This window comes from Bos indicus x Bos taurus, chromosome 4 (genome assembly GCF_003369695.1).
Source record: "Bos indicus x Bos taurus breed Angus x Brahman F1 hybrid chromosome 4, Bos_hybrid_MaternalHap_v2.0, whole genome shotgun sequence".
NCBI lineage: Eukaryota > Metazoa > Chordata > Mammalia > Artiodactyla > Bovidae > Bos > Bos indicus x Bos taurus.
The window spans coordinates 76,382,153-76,402,782 of NC_040079.1; the positions used below are offsets into that span (position 1 = coordinate 76,382,153).

General features: G+C 36.0%; 1 protein-coding gene across 4 annotated transcripts in view; it reads left to right on the top strand.

Moving 5' to 3' along the window:
• The window catches only part of PHTF2 (putative homeodomain transcription factor 2), a 190,951-nt gene that overhangs the window by 95,154 nt on the left and 75,167 nt on the right, over positions 1 to 20,630 (top strand). For 2 of the 4 annotated variants that reach the window (XM_027539781.1, XM_027539780.1), the window contains 3 exons: positions 8,994 to 9,180; positions 10,665 to 10,820; positions 16,267 to 16,485. In XM_027539781.1, coding sequence (XP_027395582.1) covers positions 8,994 to 9,180; positions 10,665 to 10,820; positions 16,267 to 16,485 — 562 coding nt within the window. Of the gene's footprint in view, positions 1 to 8,993; positions 9,181 to 10,664; positions 10,821 to 15,419; positions 15,500 to 16,266; positions 16,486 to 20,630 lie in introns of those variants that run through there. The other 2 variants (XM_027539783.1, XM_027539784.1) reach the window with 2 other exon arrangements.

Genomic DNA, 20,630 nt, shown 5'->3' on the forward strand with positions numbered 1-20,630 from the left:
GATTTGAAATAGCTCAACTGGAATTCCATCACCTCCACTAACTTTGTTCGTAGTGATGCTTTCTAAGGCCCACTTGACTTCACATTCCAGGATGTCTGGCTCTAGGTGAGTGATCACACCATCGTGATTATCTGGGTCGTGAAGCTCTTTTTTGTACAGTTCTCCTGTGTATTCTTGCCACCTCTTCTTAATATCTTCTGCTTCTGTTAGATCCATACCATTTCTGTCCTTTATCAAGCCCATCTTTGCATGAAATGTTCCCTTCGTGTATCTAATTTTCTTGAAGAGATTTCTAGTCTTTCCCATTCTGTTATTTTCCTCTATTTCTTTGCATTGATCACTGAGGAAGGCTTTCTTATCTCTCCTTGCTATTCTTTAGAACTCTGCATTCTAATGGGAATATCTTTCCTTTTCTTCTTTGCTTTTTGCTTCTCTTCTTTTCACAGCTATTTGCAAGGCCCCTTCAGAGAGCCATTTTTCATTTTTGCATTTCTTTTCCATGGGGATGGTCTTGATCCCTGTCTCCTGTACAGTGTCACGAACTTCCGTCCATAGTTCATCAGGCACTCTGTGTATCAGATCTAGTCCCTTAAATCTATTTCTCACTTCCACTGTATAATCATAAGGGATTTGATTTAGGTCATACCTGAATGGTCTAGTGGTTTTCCCTACTTTCTCCAATTTAATTCTGAATTTGGCAATAAGGAGTTCATGATCTGAGCCACAGTCAGCTCCGTAGGAACTACTATTAATGTCATTTCTAAGTATATTTCATTTTCAAGGTAAAACTTTTTAAAGTAAGGCATAATATTTCTCATTTGAGAAGAAATGGGAATTATTGTAAAGGAATTCTGTAAACCTGAGAAAACTGAACCAGACAAAATATCAATTAGAAAAGATACACAAATCAGTCATATTTTCTAAGGACTTAGCACTTTAATATCAGTTAGTTATAATCTTAAATTAGCTTAATTATAGAAAGAGTAAATATGAAAAATTGCATCTAGATTGTACATCTTTTCAGCACGGTACCTGCTTCAAAATTCAGATAGTTCCTAAGTTCTCTTTCATGTCCTTTAAGAACTCATTTGTCTGTCACAAAATCATTAAAAGCATTTGGAATTATGCTTTTGAGTAAAAAAAGTAATTATATAAATTGAATTGGTAATTTAGAGACAGCAGAATAAAATCAGGTTTCATGTTAACTCCTCTGCGTAACTGACCTACCTTGAAGTGTTCTGTTCTGTTTAGCTTCCATATTTACTCTTTTTAATACCAAATTGAATATTAAAGGTTTAGTAAATTGATTTTCTTCACATAATGGAGTATATTGCATAGTGTAAGTAGTATACAGTCCCGCCAGAAACTTTAGATACAGGGATTAAAACTTGGCTTTTACTGACTGTAGTTTAAAATTCAGTTATTTAAGCTGTCGACTAGGTGAAGCTTTGTTGCATGTGTTTCACAGATAAGGATGAAGACCATGTAAAAGCCAGTGTATTCTGGCTTCTTCCAGATTTTTAAGACTGTCTTATGGACACAACTAGATAACTTATTAAATTTGCTAGCATCACTGTATTTTAGGGTTGGATTGATCCTAGAAAGATTACAGGTACTATAAATAATTTGGCACACCTCTCAAACTTATTTGTGATAGAGGATGCCTAGAGAAACATAGGGTCCCCAGAGTCTTTGAAAGGGGTATGTTAGCATGTAATCAAGGTGTAGTCATAGATCCAGATAGCAGTGATGGTTGTATAAGGCCCCTGTGTCATTTTCTTATATCTGAGATTTTATGCATTTTGTTTCTATAACTTTCTCTCCCCCTTGATTCCTAACCATGTGCAGATGAGAGCAGAACCAGAAATTTCATACTGTATTCTAGAGTAGAGTTACCTGCTGCTGTTAACTTTTTCCCTAGCATGTCTAATGTCCTTTACTATCGAAAGCATGATCTTCAGTTGGCTCAGTTTATATACCTCTGAACAGTTTTGAGAGCACCAAAAAAATACTTGCAACATTTTTTTCCATAGCAGTACAGAATATTCTGAGTGTTCTTGATAACCTGACTAGGTTTTTTAATGTAGAAACACACTAATTTTCATGTTTGGTATAGTAGATTGGATATTTCATAAGCTAAGTAGTTCTTTAAAAGTTGTTAACTTTTTGGCCAAAGTTTTAATGTGAAAAAATTTAATTTCATCATTTATTTACGGTGTAGATCGTACATGGACATGTACAAAATTTACTTAAATTTTTTTCAGAAAAGAACCAAATTGTCTCCCAATGTTTCTCACAGAGGAACTAAGGCAATTAAAGTCATGTCCTCCTAAGATATTTTTGACATAGAGCAACCTCTTTTGAACATCAAGCATGATATTTCAAAGAAAGTATTACACAGGTCGTGCCTTCCAAAAGTGTTTATTAGTTATTAGTCCCTTTATAAGCCATGACCATGGCAATGAAATTGGACATTCTGTCATTGCAAATGCTTTTTGTTCAAAATCCAATGCTGCAATGTATAAATGCTGAACCACTATGTTGTTACAGCTGAAGCTAAAATAATATTGTATATCAACAATACTTCAGTAAGAAAAGGCCAAATGCAAGAAATACCACTTCTATTGTGGAGTAAGTAAAATCGGTATAGACTTGTATATCTCCCTTTTTTAAGAGACTGCTTATCACTGCCCATTGTTAACTCTGGTTTTATTAGGTGACTGTATTATATGCATTAAATGTAGCTATCAAAAGGTAAGATCTTCTTGTTCAGTTCAGTTCAGTTCAGTCGCTCAGTCGTGTCCGACTCTTTCCGACCCCATGAATCACAGCACGCCAGGCTTCCCTGTCCATCACCAACTCCCGGAGTTCACTCAGACTCACGTCCATTGAGTCGGTGATGCCATCCAGCCATCTCATCCTCTGTCGTCCCCTTTTCCTCCTGCCCCCAATCCCTCCCAGCATCAGGGTCTTTTCCAGTGAGTCAACTCTTCGCATGAGGTGGCCAAAGTACTGGAGTTTCAGTTTTAGCAACATTCCTTCCAAAGAAATCCCAGGGCCGATCTCCTTTAGGATGGACTGTTTGGACCTCTTTGCAGTCCACGGGACTCTCAAGAGTCTTCTCTAACACCACAGTTCAAAAGCATCAATTCTTCGTCGCTCAGTTTTCTTCACAGTCCAACTCTCACATCCATACATGACCACTGGAAAAACCATAGCCTTGACTAGACGGACCTTTGTTGGCAAAGTAATGTCTCTGCTTTTGAATATGCTATCTAGGTTGGTCATAACTTTCCTTCCAAAGAGTAAGCATCTTTTAATTTCATGGCTGCAGTCACCATCTGCAGTGATTTTGGAGCCCAAAATAATAAAGTCTGACACTGTTTCCACTGTTTCCCCATCTATTTCCCATGAAGTGATTGGACCAGATGCCATGATCTTCGTTTTCTGAATGTTGAGCTTTAAGCCAACTTTTTCACTCTCCTCTTTCACTTTCATCAAGAGGCTTTTGAGTTCCTCTTCACTTTCTGCCATAAGGGTGGTGTCATCTGCATATCTGAGGTTATTGATACTTCTCCCGGTAATCTTGATTCCAGCTTGTGCTTCTTCCAGTCCAGCGTTTCTCATGATGCGCTCTGCATATAAGTTAAATGAGCAGGGTGACAGTATACAGCCTGACGTACTGCTTTTCCAATTTGGAACCAGTCTGTTGTTCCATGTCCAGTTCTAACTGTTGCTTCCTGACCTGCATACAGGTTTCTCAAGAGGCAGGTCAGCTGGTCTGGTATTCTCATCTCTTTCAGAATTTTCCACAGTTTATTGTGATCCACACAGTCAAAGGCTTTGGCATAGCCAATAAAGGAGAAATAGATGTTTTTCTGGGACTCTCTTGCTTTTTCCATGATCCAGTGGATGTTGGCAATTTGATCTCTGGTTCCTCTGCCTTTTCTAAAACCAGCTTGAACATCAGGAAGTTCACGGTTCATGTATTGCTGAAGCCTAGCTTGAAGAATTTTGAGCATTACTTGACTAGCATGTGAGATGAGTGCAATTGTGCGGTAGTTTGAGCATTCTTTGGCATTGCCTTTTAATAGTAAAAAGCAACATTTCTTTCTATACTGTTTTAATTCCTAAGTAGCTTCTTTCTACCTTGCTTTTTGTTTTTGGTTATCTCCTGTAAAAGAGGAAATTCTATTAAATGATCCCCCCAAAAAAAGAAAAAGGAAGAAAATCAAAATGATATTTAACTCCCTTCAGTTTATTTTTTAACATGTTATTTTTTAACATTTTAAAGTTGCCTTAACTTCCCTTTAAACTTTTTAAACTTCCCTTTAAAACTTTTTTTCCCTTTTTAAACTTCACTTTAAAAAATATATTCTAAGTAGAATTTCACAGTTATCTATTTTTTAAAACTGAATGTCACTCCCACTGTATCTCTAACAGTTTTATTCTCTCTTGTAAAGAAATGGGAGGAATTCCTTAAAATCTGAGTCTCGGTAATCTGTGATCATTTTGAGAAATTATTACTCTGTGAAGTTCTTACTTTCAGCTATTAATGACAATATCAATGATACAGCAATCAGTGGTAAAATTAAACCTTGCCTGGAGGTTTAACCTCTTTAACTTACATTTTTGACCTTCTTTAACCTACATGTTTTTTTGAATTTATTCCTTCCTGCATTTCTCCTATGTTAAAATCTAAAGTAATCAGTTTGTACTTTTAAAAATGTATAGTTTTACTTTGAAACAATTTTAACAATTGTTGTTTAACAGAAAAGTTGAGAGAACAGTGCAAAGAACTCCCATATATTTTTCACCCAGAGACCCTGTTCAATCTGTTAACTGTCCCTATTAATGTCTTTTACAGCAAAAGGATCTAATCTGGGATTATATGCCACACTCAGGGGTCATGTCTTTTTCATCTCCTTCACTCTGGGACAGGCTTCAGTCTTTCCTGCAGTTTCATGTTTTTCACAGTTGGGACGATACAGGGCAGTCACTTAGTAGAATGTCCCTTAATGTGGGTTTGTGTCAGTGGTTTTCTGCGTCTAGTTCCAGGTGACTCATGAGAGCTCAGTGTATATCTCTTCCCTATGCTGTCTTCAGCATCATCAGTTGGTACTTGAAATTGGTCATGGTAGGATTATCTACACCATGGAAATCAGAAAACACTACAGACAAGGACTTTTTACACCTGAATAGCTGATTGTTCTACATTTAGCAGCACACCACAGAGTTAGTTGTGTGATATTTCTTCATATTTAAACCCAGTTGTGCATTTTTGGTAGGAATATCATTGTGTACTATCAGGTGGCAAACAGCGCAGATTTGTTCCTCACTAGTGATATTTATATGAATCACTTGATTAAGACAGTGTCTGCTAAATTTCTGGAGAAGGAAGTGGCAGCTCACTCCAGTGGTCTTGCCTGGAGAATCCCAGGGACGGTGGAACCTGGTGGGCTGCCATCTCTGGGGTCGCACAGAGCTGGACACGACTGAAGCGACTTAGCAGTAGCAGCAGCAGCTAAATTTCTCCACTGTAAATTTTTATACTTTTCCTTTGTGGTCAACAGATATCCTGTGTAGAGATACATTAACTGTAAAAATGACCTGTTTCTCATCCTACCTTCACTTTCTAGTTTTAGCATCCATTGATGATTCTTGCTTGAATTATGGTAGTTGCCAAATGGTAATTTTTCTAACTACATCATTTCCCTCTACATTTATTATTTGGCATTCACTTTAAGGAAGAGCTTTCCCTTAATTATTTACTTAGGGATTTTTATTTTTTCAATTTGTTATTGTCATTTTTTATTTGGATGATTAGATTGGCTTCAGTTTGGCCAGGGGATACCTTAGAGCAATTTCTTTTCTTTTGGGGATGTCCTTGTTGTTTTCTGAACCCTTCCTTACGTTTTGGTACAACAAAATGTTTCCAGGTTCAACTTGTACTTTCTCTTCCTCAGGCTTGGAATGAACTGCTTCTTCAAGGAGAGTAATGTGTGGAAACTAAGCTCTGAATGCTGGATATACTCATTGCTGTTGTAGTGTTGCCACCCTGGAGCCTTCTCGGTGGAAAGAGCTAGAAAGTGTGTGTGTGTGTGTCCTTTTACATTTATATTTATTTCTTTGTCTAGATATAAGCCATGGATTTTCAGAGATAGTTCCAATTCAGATACAGTACCACAAAGCTCATTGTATCTTTTCTCTCCTTTATATTTTCATTCTCTGTTACTGAAAAACCTGGTTCTAATCCTGAATATACTTATTTGATTAATCCTCTGTGTGTATTGATAACCCATTTCCAGTCCTCTGGGCTGCACCTTGCCCCCTGCCCTAAAAGTGCCTTCAAATTAGTTGCCATTATTGCTTGTTGCTGGGCTGCTCCTGCTGTTCCATTCCAACTACTGTATGCTCTTGCAATTCTTTTATTACCACTGCTGTTATCAGCCACTGCCAGGATACCTCAATTTGTATTTTAAGCTGCTTTGTAAACCCTGAAGTTGGTACTTACATTTAGTATTTTCTTTGTTATTTCAGCTTGATTTTCAACTTATCTGCATTTAGTGTGAGAGAAATATCAAATAGCTACTGTAGCTTAGTAAATTACTGTTCATACCTTCTGACAGCATTACTTGTACTTTGAGGAGATATTGGGTGAAAACAGCCCAGAGAAAATTAGAAGGAGGCAGAGATAAGGAAGAGAGGAAGTAGGAGATAGCTGAAAAGTATATGAAATGAGTGCTACTAGAACTCTTTCTCTTGGCTTAATACAGTCTTCACTCTGTCCTGGTAAAGGAAGAATACATTCTCCTTAGAAATATTCTTAAAGCAGCCATTAATACAGATTCAAGCCCTTTTCCTAGGTTCATATCTTTTGGTCCTCTGGGGTTCTGGGTCACTCTTCAAGGTTACAGCTACTTTTTCTGCTTTAACAATTGTCTTCTAGGCCTGTGTTATCAACTGTCTACTGATCTTTTTCAGGATGTTCCTGGGGACTTTAGCTCCAACATTTTCATCTTTCTTCCCAAGTAAATTTCTCTCCTTGCATATCCCGGCTGATTAATGACTCTATTCTACTAACTTCCCAGTCTCCCTTCCTCTTAATCACGACCTTACCCCTCCCTTTCCAACCTAGAACAATTTCCATGAAGCTTCATAATACCTTTCCAGCACACTCTTTTACTGTCTGAGTTTCCCACATTTTTATAAGGTCAAGTAATTTCACTTCTTTTGGTCTTTTTCTACATCTCCATGTTGCACAGTGTTCAAGGGAGAGGTAAAGGGAACAGTAAATAACATTTCTCTAGACAGAGAAGGTTACAGGTGTTCTCTGCACCTTTTATTTTCTCTTTCGCCCTGTCTCTCCTCTCTCCCGTAGTTAATTTTCCTCCCTGCATCTGCCACTCTTAAATGATCTTTGTTCTGTAGTGCATGCCCTTAGTCTCTCTGTGCCTCTTAGGGTCATACAGAAAGAAAAGGGTGAGATGATTGGGCATTGCGTCTTGCACCTTTGTGAAGATCTGTTCTTTGTGACCAGGAAGGAAGCATTAGAGCTCTGTAGAGCATATGGGAAGTATGATCTGTCTGTCCCCTTTCATAATCTTACAGGAGAAGGTCGGAAGTATAAGACAAACTTTCTAGGCTTTGAGTGTGTTAAGAAGAAATCTTAACAGGCTGTTTCCCAAAGAGTGGGCTGTTGGAGATCATATAGAGAATAAACCTCATAGTCAGAAGGTCTGTGTTCTGATGTCAACTTTGGCTCTAACTGACTGTGTGACCTTAAATTAATCATCTACACCTCTTTTTATTTCTGATTTATTGTTTCCAAAGCAAGCATTTAGCATAGATGAGTTACAGTGTCTTGTACAGTTCTGATAGATTCCAATAGAACTGAGCAACTGTAGTGTTAAAGGTAACATTTTTCTCCCAAAGAAACATTTCCCCCCCATTTAAAAGTTCTTCTGTTTTTTGACCTACATGAAGGCATTGTACTAGTTTTATTTTTCCTGTCTTCCTAAACTGATACTCTAGAGAAAATTCAAGGAAATTTATTTTGAATACAATTAGACACGGTTGCTTTTTAATAATGTTTTATGATAGACTTAATCTGCATTGAGTACATTTTAAGTTTGTGTGGGGTTTGCATTGTATTTCTTCTACTAACCATTTCTTTTGGATAGCCATTCTTTCACCCACTGGATCCTTTAAGCATTTGCCTATTAATCAAAAATGATTTGTTATTTTCCATGTTACATATTATGTATTGAGAAAAACTTAATTCCTGTAAATGAAGAACTTCAAGTGTAGTCTTTTAAATACTTGTAAGCTACATGATTACTGACATTTTTTCTAGAGTATTGCAGTGGGTAAAAGAGGTTACTTCTTTATCTTTGTGTTCTTCATTTTTACTTCTTCCTTTATGTAGAATTTTGTACAAAGTTTTCCCTTTTTTCATGTGCTTTTATGTTACAAAAGGTCTGTGTCTCCATTGTGTATTAAAATGAACTTATCAGAGGTATTTAGGTATCCACACTTATGGTAAAGTTTTTGGGTAAAGGAGAGTATTAAAATTAAGTTAAACCACTAATTGTAACTTAATTTTGTAATTACTGAGGTAGTTTTTTTTTAAATTAGTCTTTAAAAGTATATTATTAACTATAATAAAATGGGCAAAATTTTGGTCTAGGTTTTGCTCAAAGACCTGTTAATTTTGACCAAATATTGTTTGATAAGTTAGGGCATGTCTCTTAGAATTGCTGTTTGTAAAACCTTAAAACTTATAAAGTAAGGTAAAATAGGACCTTGATTTTCATATTTATTTTTTATGATATATATTATTTTTATGAATTACTTATTGTAAATATAAGATAGCAATTAAAATCTGAGAAATAACTACCATGTTTAATTTTTAGCAGACTGTAATTTCTACTGGTAACCTATCCAAAATAAACTAAGTCCATGTAACATGTTTCACATATTTTTCTTTGTAGATCAAAGAAAGCAAAGAATTCAATTGATAAATCAACTGAGACTGACAATGGCTATGTATCCCTTGATGGGAAAAAGACTGTTAAAAGCAGTGAAGATGGAATACAAAGCCATGAACCTCAGTGTGAAACTCTTCAACCAGAAGAGGCAACCTGGAACACCGGAACACTGAGGAACATCCCCAGCAAAGTAAATGTGATTAAAAATAATAATAATACTTTGTGTGATTTTACATTAGTTAATGGAAAGTGACTTAGACGTAGTAGTTACCCTTAAATGTATATATATTCTCCAGAATTTATTCTGTGAGCCTTTACAAATAACACTGATAATGCTGAAAATAGATAAAGTAATATTAATAAGCCTGATTTCCATTATAACCTGGTACCTTCTAAATTAATTGATTGACTCCAATTTTTCTAAAATGTTAAATTAGATTTAAATTTATAATTAATGTCGTTAAACCTTTTTATTTTTGCATTTCCTTATGTGTAAATGAATTTGTTTCAAATGGAAGATCTATGTTAATTCAAAAGCTTAACCTAGGACCCGGTTTTCCTTTAATGTTCTCTATAAGAAAATCTTACTTTGTTTTTCCTACCTTTGTGACCTTTGGTGTCAGCACATTTGTTTTGTTTTTTAAAATTCTTAGAGAAAATTCTTAAGGATAACAATTGTTTATTTACTTTTCTAAAAGAAACCCTAGGTTTATTGTAACATAGCCTAATATAAATATCTTCTTTCTCTTCTTTTCCCTGAAGTTTTTTGGTTAAATAATTTTTTTCTTTAAAAGCTGTTACAGAGGAAAAAATGTGGTCAAATTAAAACATAATACCTTAGTTACATTTAGAAATATAAGCATGAATGTGGGTATTGAGGAATAGTAAATGAAGAAAAGAGGATTCTCTATTTGAGTAAAGTATGTGTTATTGCTTGACAGTAGTACATATATTTTCAGTACCTGTAGCTATATAATAAATATCATGGAGTGGCAGTAAAATAGAGTCCCTTACCATAATTTTAGATTTTTGAGGCATTTAACTCTCTGGTAATGTGAGCCTCACTTCACTAGCATGTCTTAACAAATAAAGTTTTTAGTTATGCAGTTTTCAAACACATTTCCAGGTATGTATTACCTACTAACGTTCTATAAGAGGAACATGAAAGTATCAATAAAATACCTGTTCTGAAGTCTCTTGGTTTCAAAATTTCTGAAATCTGGGTGTCTTAATGTGTACATGATGTTGTCTGGCTGATATGTGTTTCATTTGGTTACAAGTCACCTCCTCTTGCCTTGTAAACCATTATTAAATCAGGTTTTATGGCATTTTTGGTTTGTGAAAATATTAAATTAATTTTAGGTCTCTTCAGCTTCTTTTAAAAGGGTCTCTTTTCTCATAATTTTATAAGCTATTTCAGATCTTTTGAACAGAAACGTTGTAGGACAGTATTTGATAAATGACTTTTGAGTTACTCTTGAAAGAACAGTACCAAAGTCACTGATTTAAGACTTTTTTAGAAAATCAGGTGGTATTAATCAGTTACTTTGAAATTTTTAGTGGTATTTGAAGGTATATGTATATATGTATGTATAATTTAAAATTTTGCAGTTTTAAAGCTACAGGTTGAGTCAGAAATTAACCAATGACCCTCTTTGCATAATCCTAACTTAGGATACCCAAAGGACAGTAACAAATGTCTCTGATGAAGTCTCCAGTGAAGAAGGTCCAGAAACAGGATACCCATTGCGCCGTCATGCAGACAGGACTTCTGAGAGCATTCTTCGGAATAGGAAATCACACCATTATAAGAAACATTACCCTAATGAGGTATTTACTTTGGCCTTACATTTGTGCATATGTATCTATATGTTTTCAACTTACAACTTCTTTCATCTATTGAATATATTACTGAAATAAATATCTCCCATCAATCTCAATATCTTACTGTTACATGATCTGGATTTATAGAAGAGTACTTTTAGATTTATATATTTCACATATAAATAGCCGCACACTTTTATTCACTTTGTGCATCATCTCTAAGGATTCATACATTGAGTTTGTTGTTTTCTTTTAAAGAGCATTCTGGAGACACAATCTGTGAACTCCCATGTTAGACTTCCACAATTTGAAAACGCTTTACAACTTCTAAATTATAGCAGTGTTACTATTCTAAGTGACTTCTTTCCTGTCACTGTCACCAGTTACATTGCCCAGACTATAAAATTCAATTCCGTTTTCTTCTATAACTCTTATATTTCTTTATTAATGTGTGTTTTTCTTTAAACCTTTTTTCCAACTTTATTACATCTCTTGATGTTGTCATATCTCTGGAAACTATTTCAATAGAAAAAGATTTTTTTCATTCAATTGTATTTTCACATTTTCTTGAGGATAGAACATTGTCTTTCTTCAGGGCGCATGAATTACTCCTTTTGTCACTTGCTGACAAATGTTACCTTCTGCTCTTTTTGTACTATATTAGAATATATGTTTTTTTCTTGATGGTTAAGAGTCAAACTTCTGAAAAATCTAATATTATGCTATGTTGTAATATGAAAACCTTAAGAGTTTTAAGATTAAAGGAGTTACTTGTTCTTCCTATATTTTTCTTTGTGATTCTGTCTCTAGTTAATCTTTCTTGTGAACTATGGCTGTTTTTTCTGTTATTGGCTCCATTTGAAAGACACATAATGCCAGTGTGTCTGCTTATTGCCTCTTCGCCCACAACTGATGTTCCATCTCCTATTCCTAAGCCAGATAACCATGCTTGTGAAATTCATAGTCTTAGTCTATAAACAGGTGAAAGTCTGTTGGTCCTGGAAAGGCTTCAGAACCTACTATAAAAAGAGGTCTCCAGTCTCCTATAGAATAAAGTATTTGGCTTTAAAGTTACTTTTCTTTACCCATAATCTTTACTTTTCTTGATTTGCAACTATGTTTTGAGATTTGAGATTCTTTTTTTTTTTTTTTAAACTCTTTGTTTATTTGGCTACGCCAGGTCTTAGTTACCGCGTGTGGGATCTATTTTCCTGGTCAGGGATTGAACCTGGGCCCCCTGGATTGGGAGCTAGGGCTCTTAGCCACTGGTCAACCAGGAAAGTCCCGATATTGAGATTCTTGAAGGACAGAACATTATTCTGCTAATCTTAACTTTTAAATAAATGTTTCTTCACATCTTCCAGATTCCAAGCTAAGTAAGGCTGATAATTATTGAGTAGGCATTGGTTGTTTTAAATCTTTTAAAAATGATGTAAAAGATTACATTAAAAATAAAATCAGATCTTCAAATTCTTCATCTGTGAAGTGAGAAACTTGAGACTAGAGGATATTTAAAAGGCTGTATTTCAAAATTTTTTACTCTCAAATCAAACCAACTGAAAAGTTGTTCTTATGTTTTTTTTATTAAAAAAGCAAAACAAAACCTCCTTTGAATAAGTAAAATTCAAACAGGATTTATAGTGTTGTTTTGCATCTATATATAGTTATTGCTGTACTTTTCAAATTACTGGTGATACTGTTTTCTTTTAGGGTGAGGCACAAAGAAATCATTTGGGGAAACACTTTGTGCAGGAGCAGGACTGACGGGCCTCACTATAAGAGTACTTTTCAGGAACTCAGCCGTTTATTGTAAGCCTCCCAGATGTTAGCATCTGTACATATGCTTCTTAGGGGCATTTTGTTTTTCAGGAAGAAATCATCCAATCTTCTGGTGGCATGGGAGTGGTAGGTACTCTACCATGCTATCATGGTGTTTGGCATCAAGGGAGTTGGGGATGAGGTGTGATCTTGCTATTCAGTATCTTGGACTTTGACTTAACCCTTCTGTCTCTTACCCCTCAACTCCCTACCCTAGTTCCTTGCCTGTTTCTGCTGTTAATATCTACCATGTCTGATGGGTTTCTTCCAGTCTTCTATTGGGAAGATGGTGGTGGAATTACTTGGTTATCTGGGATATAGGAGATGTCCTGGGTAATTGGTAGCTCCTTCCTTTTAAGTATTTGTACTATTTCTTAGCTCTCTCTTGTTTTGTTTAACTCTGCAAGTGTCTCAGTTTTTATTTCCTGCTGTGAATTAGCTTTTCATCTGATAATGGGAAGCATAATGAAGAAACAATGGGCTTGGAGTCAGACTACTTAAGTAACTTTGGAAAAATTGTTTAACCTATGTGAGTCTCAGTTTCTGCTTCTGTACAGTGGGGAGAGGAGGAGACTGGCCTCATCAGATTGTTAGGTTTAAATAAGATTATGCATAATTGCCTGGCACAAAGCATTTATGTTATAAATGCTTCTTCCCTTCAACTATTTCAGTTCAAATAAATAGTCTTTATTAATATGATTGTATCCTCAATTGAAACTACCAGTCTAGAGATTTGAGATAAGCAGAGCAAACCATATTAAATGACCCATTGAGCTATTTTCTTCAGTTCTAAAATTTCCTACTTTTAGGCTTAATTCAGCAATTTGTAGTGAAATTTAAAGTGGCCATTAACCACCTAAATATTTCAGGTTAAATTCTGTTTGAAATGTAAGCAATTATAGGTAGTAATTTTTAGATTTGACATTTGTGAAATGGCCCACTTAGCAATGAATATTTGATGAAATACATTTATTAAGAATTACATATACATTTTTTTAATCCCTGAAATCACCCATTAGTTTCACCTAAACAGTTATCAGGCCTTTAATCTTATTACTTATATTTGTATCTGGTTAGCAAGTCTGCATCAGAAATTAGTTACAGATAATCTAGTTTCATAAAAAATTTTGATTTAGCAATTACTGATTACTTAATACAGTGTGTCTCCCTATCTAATGAAAACAGCTTATGTTTCAAATATTATGGTTGACATTACTGAGTCTGAAGTATTTTGGGAGTGTATGTCTTAAAACAAAGTTGACTTATTTTAACCCTTTTTTCTTTCTTTATTCATTTTCCTGCTCAGCTCTTCTGGAAAATTTTCCTCTCTTAAACAATGTTTCTCCCATAAATACTCTTATCAGTACAGTAAACTTATGTTTATGGTATCCTATCCTGGTATCAATAAATTAATTATCAATAATATATCTAATTCATTTAAGATATTTTGTTACTTGTACTAATGATGGCAAAAAAAAAAAGTGGTTTCTGTCTTTCATGGACTTACAGTATATTTAAGAGAGATGATATATTTGAGAATATGAACTACATGAGCATTTAATTAACACAGATAAATTTCAGATGCCACAAAACAATGCAAAATTTGTCATTAAATGAAGATAAAAAGTAACAACTTGCTTTAGGGACAAAATGATTGCTCTAAATAGAGAGTAGCTTTATTTTTTTTAATTTATTTATTTTAATTGGAGGCTAATTACTTTACAATATTGTAGTGGTTTTTGCCATACATTGACATAAATCAGCCATGGGTAGAGAGTAGCTTTAAACTAACATTTGTCGAGCCCCTGCTTTGTACTAGGTTTGCATTAAAAGCCACAGCGCTCATTTCAGTATCTCTTTAAGGTAGGTAGTTTTATTTCCCATTGGTAGATGATTCAGAAACGACGTAAGACAGCCAGAAAGGGTAGAGATGGTATTTTCCTGGTACTTTGTAGAGTGGACTTTAAAGGAGAGTAGAATTAACAGTAAGTGCTAAGAACATGATTAGAGGCTAGAGTGGCAAAGAGCAAGCTGTGTTGAGGGGCTAGGGAGTAGCCCAGTGTCGCTGTAGGAGAAGTAGACAGCAGGGTCCGAAGTAGCACATTCAAAGACAAGCATGCAGGTTGAAGGAATGTGAGAAGCCACAGAAAGATTTTAGTCTGAGGAAAGAAAGAGCAGCTGCACTGTGGGAAGGTTAATCTAGAAATAAGGAAAGGCCTTTCAGATAGGGGTCCGTAAGGAAGGTCTTACGGTAAAGTGTGAATGATGAAATCTGAACTGTTGTGGTAACATGGCAAAGAGAGAGGAATAAATATAAAACATTTGCAAGTAAAATTGACAGTCTTACCGACAGAGGATGGGTAAAAACAAAAGCAAAAATTTCAGCATACTTGACTATAAGGATGGCTATTACCATTCTTTATTTAGGAAGTTATTTAAAAAAAAACGAAAAACAAAACTTCCCTGGTAGCTCAGATGGTAAAGCATCTGCCTACAATGCGGAAGACCTGGGTTCGATCTCTGGGTCGGGAAGGTCCCCTGGAGAAGGAAATAGCAACCCACTCCAGTATTCATGCCTGGAAAATCCTGTGGACCGAGGAGCCTGTGGGGCTACAGAGTCGGACACAACTGAGTGACTTCACTTTCACTTTTGAATTTATTTAAATTAAAATTTTACTCAAAGGTATTTATTTTGTATTTGAAAAAACTCTTAGTGGAAAAGTATATTGATGAGAAATTACTTAACTTAGGCCTTTTAGTTTTTCACTTTTTTTTTTTTTACCATAGATTATCTAAAAAACCTGGGACTTCTGGGTAGCTCAGCTGGTAAAGAATCCCCCTGCAATTCAGGAGACCCTGGTTCAATTCCTGGTTCAGGAAGTTCCACTGGAGAAGAGATAGTCTACCCACTCCAGTATTCTTGGGTTTGCCTGGTGGCCAGATGGTAATGAATCTGCCTGCAGTGCGAGAGACCTGGGTTCGATCACTGAGTTGGGAAGATCCCCTGGAGGAGAGCATGGCAACCTACCCCCTGTATTCTTGACTGGAGAATCCCATGAACAGGGGAGCCTGGCAGGCTATAGTTCATGGGATCACAAAGAGTCAGACATAACTAAGCACAGCACACATCTAAAAAACACAAGTTGGCAGTTATCTTCCTGGTATAGAGTATTTGTTAATTTTATATCAATTTATTGAACTTCTGTTTGAAAAATGAAAACAGTAGATATATGAAACCTATTGTTGCTTTAAAAAAAAAAAGACTAGAGTAAGAAAAGAACTTCATTAAATATATCAATTAAAGTGGGTTAGTATTCACTGACTATGCAGTCCATATAGATTTAGGCTAGTCTTTGAATTCTGAACTTTGTATAAAGTTTAAGAGAAAACAGGCACAGCTTTTGCCTGCAAAATAATACTGGAGCTGAGATGTGAAATCACATTTTGATATGAGAAAATTTTGTTACTCCTTAAAAAGTAATATGTATTTTAATGTTTTGCTGTTTATTTCACTGTCATTTGGCAGTGTGTTTGTTGTTTTAGTAAAAAGTAGCAATATATGTTTCTGATAAAATCCATTGAGTTGGAAAGGGTACATAAATTGTATTAATGTCAAAGAATATCTTGATTTCAGGATGCCCCTAAATCGGGTACTAGTTGCAGCTCTCGCTGTTCAAGTTCCAGACAGGATTCTGAGAGCACAAGGCCAGAATCTGAAACAGAAGATGTGTTATGGGAAGACTTGTTACATTGTGCAGAATGCCGATCATCTTGTACCAGTGAGACAGATGTGGAAAATCCTCAAATTAATCCATGTGTGAAAAAAGAATATAGAGACGACCCTTTTCATCAGGTTGGTTTGCAGTGTTGGATTGTGTGGGGCTGTTGGTCCAGCTCCTTTGAATGTATGTACATTTTACAGAGGTGAGAGAAAACTTACATTCAATAGAAATAATGTTCCCATGTTTTAATTTTTATGTGACCTGTGATCTGGCTTCATAGGAACATAGAATCTCAGTATTTATATAGTGATTGTCAATCACCTTGCAAACATATGTTCTCTTCCTGAGAAATTGTTGGCAAATAGAATTTTCTAAGTCAGATTGTACTTTAGATGTATTAGTCCTTTTCTCACTAAGCATACTTCATGGTCAGATTCATCTATACCTGCAACCTTAATTCCACACAAATATACGATTATAATTCACAAATCTACACCTCATGAATATCAGATTTCTATTTCAAAGTGCCTGTAGTAATGCTATCCAACAGAAATAAAATGAATTACATACATAATTTAAAATTTTCTGGTAGTCTCATTTAAAAACATTTAAAAAGGTAAAATTAGTTTAAATATGTTTTTAGCCCAGTATATTTAAAATATTATCATTTCAACATATAACTACTATGAGAAGGTCCAGTGTACTGCAACTAAGACCAGATGCAGCTAAATAAATAAATAAAATAAATACTAAAAAAAAAACCCAAAAACAAAAAAGAAGAAGCATAACCCTGACAAGTTGGAGAAAGTGAAGGAATGTTTTGGTCCCCAGCTGCTAGATGTGAAGATGGGAGAGCACTTACGTGCATAGGAGAAAAGCAGGTGGGAAAACTGGTACAGTTTTGGTTTCCTAGGGTTCTGGAGAAAAGGTATACTTAGGAAGCCTAGCCTCCAACAGGACAAGGAACACATCCTCTGCTGAAACAGGCAGGGGAGGAAGAGTTCATGAAGTCAGTCAGACCATGAGAGTTACTGCATGATCTCTGTTTGAAGTGCTGGAGGCCAGATGGTCTCTTAATAGAAGAGAAGTGAGATGATAGGATAAGGGGCTTATGGATAGTGGTGAAGGCTTGGCATTATCATTTATGGGAAATGGAGATGGTGAGGAGAGAGTATATGTTTATTTGTGTTCACGCCATATAACACATTAAAAGAGTCACCCTCCCACTCGGTTGAGTGGAATCTTGGTTTAGCTGGAATCTAAAACTATGAATTTGTAGCTGCCCAGTCTATACATTTTCCAAAGCAAACCATTCAACATTACAGTAATTCAAGTCTGTGCTCCAGTCACTGATGCTTAAGAAGCTGAAGTTGACTAGTTCTGTGATGACTTAACAACACCTTCTAGAACTAACACCAAAAAAAGATGTCCTTTTTATCATAGGGGGTTGGAACACAAAAGTGGGAAGTCAAGAGATAATCAGAGAAGCAAGTTTTACCTTGGAATATAAAATGAAACAAGGCAAAGGCTGACAGATTTTGTGAAGAGAACTTGCTGGTCATAGCAAACACTCTTTTCCAACAACCCAAGAGATGATTCTACACATGGACATCACCAAATGGTCAATACCGAAGTCAGATTGATTATGTTCTTGGTACCTGAAAATGGAGAAACTATATATAGTCAGCAAAAACAAGATCTGGAGCTGACTGTGGCTCCTATCATGAGCTCCTTATTGCACAATTTAGGCTTAAATTGAAGAAAGTAGGGAAAACCATTCATGTATGACCTAAATCAAATCCCTTATGATTATACAGTGAAGATGATGAATAGATTCAAGGGATTAGATCTGTTAGAGTGCCTGAAGACTACGGATGGAAGTTCATAATGTTATACAGGCGGCAGTAACCAAAATCATCCCAAAGAAATGTAAGAAGACAAAGTGGTTGTCTGAGGAGGCTTTATAGATAACTGAACAAAGAAGAGAAGCAAAAGAAAAGAGAGAAAGGGAAAGATATACCAAACTGAATGCAAAATTCCAGAGAATAGGAAGGAGAGAGAGTCTTAAATAATGCAAAGAAATAGAGGGAAAAAATAGAATAGAAAAGCCTAGAGATCTCTTCAAGAAAATTGAAAATATCAAGGGAACATTTCATGGAAGGATGGGCACCATCAAGGGCAGAAATGGTAAGAACCAAAGAGAAGCAGAAGAGATTGAGAGTGCATAGAAGAACTGTACAAAAAAGATCTTAATGGCCCAGATAGCCACAATGGTGTGGTCACTCACATAGAACTGGATATCCTAGAGTGTGAAGTCAAGTGAGCCTTAGGAAGCATTACTATGAACAAAGCTAGCAGAAGTGCTGGATTTCTAGGTGAGCTGTTTAAAATCCTACAAGATGATACTGTTAAAGTGCTGCACTGAATATGCCAACAAATCTGGAAAACTCAGCAGTGGCCAGAGGACTGGAAAAGTCAGTTTTCATTCCAATCCCAAAGAAGGCCAATGCCAAAGAATGTTCAAACTACCATACAATTGCACTCATTTCACTTGCTAGCAAGGAAACACTCAAAATCCTTCAAGCTAGGCTTCAATAGCATGTGAACCGAGAACTTCTAGATGTACAAACTGGGTTTAAACCAGAGGTCAAATTGCCAGCATTCACTGGATCATGAAGAAAGCAAGGGAGTTCCAGAAAAACATCTATTTCTGCTTCATTGACTATGCTAAAGCCTTTGACTGTGTAGATCTCAACAAGCTATGAAAATTCTTAGAGATGAGAATACCAGACCACCATACCTGCCTCTTGAGAAACCTGTATGCGGGTCAAGAAGCAACAGTTAGAACTAGACATGGAACATCCAGTTTTCCAAATTGGGAAAGGAGTACATCACGGCTGTATATTGTCACCTTATTTAATTTATATGCAGAGTACATCATGCAAAATGCCATACTGGATAACTCACAAGCTGGAATCAAGATTGCAAGGAGAAATATCAACAACCTCAGATATGCAAATGATACCACCCTAATGGCAGAAAGTGAAGAGGAACTAAAGAGTGTCTTGATGAAGGTGAAAAAGGATAGTGAAAAAGCTGGCTTAAAATTCAACATTAAATAAAACTGAGATCATGGCATCTGGTCCCGTCACTTATGGCAAATAGAAGGGGGAAAAGTGGAAGCAGTGATGGATTTTCAAGAAAATATTTTCTTGAGCTCCAAAATCACAGCCAATGGTGACTGCAGCCATGAAATTATAAAAAGAACTTTGCTCCTTGGAAGGAGAGCTATGACAAACCTAGACAGCATATTAAAAGCAGAGACATCACTTTGCTGACAAAAGTATGTGAAGTCAAAGCTTTGGGTTTTCCAGTAGTCATGTACAGACATGAGAGTTGGACTATAAAGAAGGCTGAGCAAAAAGAATGGATACTTTTGAACTGTGGTGTTGGAGAAGACTCTTGAGAGTCCCTTGGACTGCAAGGAGATCCAACCAGTCAATCCTAAAGGAAATCAACTCTGAATATTCATTGGAAGGACTAGCGCTGAAGCTGAACCTCCAATACTTTGGCCACCTGATGCAGAGAGTTGACTCATTTGAAAAGATCCTGACACTGGGAAAGATTGAAGGCAAAAGGAGAAGGAGGTGGCATAGGATGAGGTGATTAGATAGCATCACCGACTCACTGGACTTGAATTTGAGCAAACTCTGGGTTATAGTGGAGGACAGAGGAGCCTGGTGTGCTGTAGTTCATGGGGTCACAAAGAGTCGGATGTGACTTAGCAACTGAAAAATAACAGTTTTATACAGTTGTATGATATTCTCTAGAATATAGTTGTAATAATTATAATAACAAAGATTTAATAAGCATTGACCCTATATATCATCCATTGTGCAAGTAATCTAGATGCATTGTCTCATGTAATCTCCATGATCTATGTCAGCGTAGTTTGTTTTTTGTTTCATAAATGAAATGAAGGCTCAGGATTAAGTAATGCACCCAGAGTCACACAGTGTAGGTGCCAAGTAGTTGCTATTCAAGGGACACGAAAGGGGATGCTATGCTGGTTAAAGTAATGGATAAGGCAAGAATCTAGACATGTTAAATTGAGAAGGAAATATGAAGAAGAGACCGATAGGTTGAAGAACACGTGTGTTCAAGGAAAAGTGTGTTTTAAATTGAAGGTTTGAGGAATCTTTCCTTTCTGGTAAGATGGAAGACTGTGGTTAGAGGCTCACTTCAGAAGTAGGCATTTCAGTGTGGTGACAGGGTC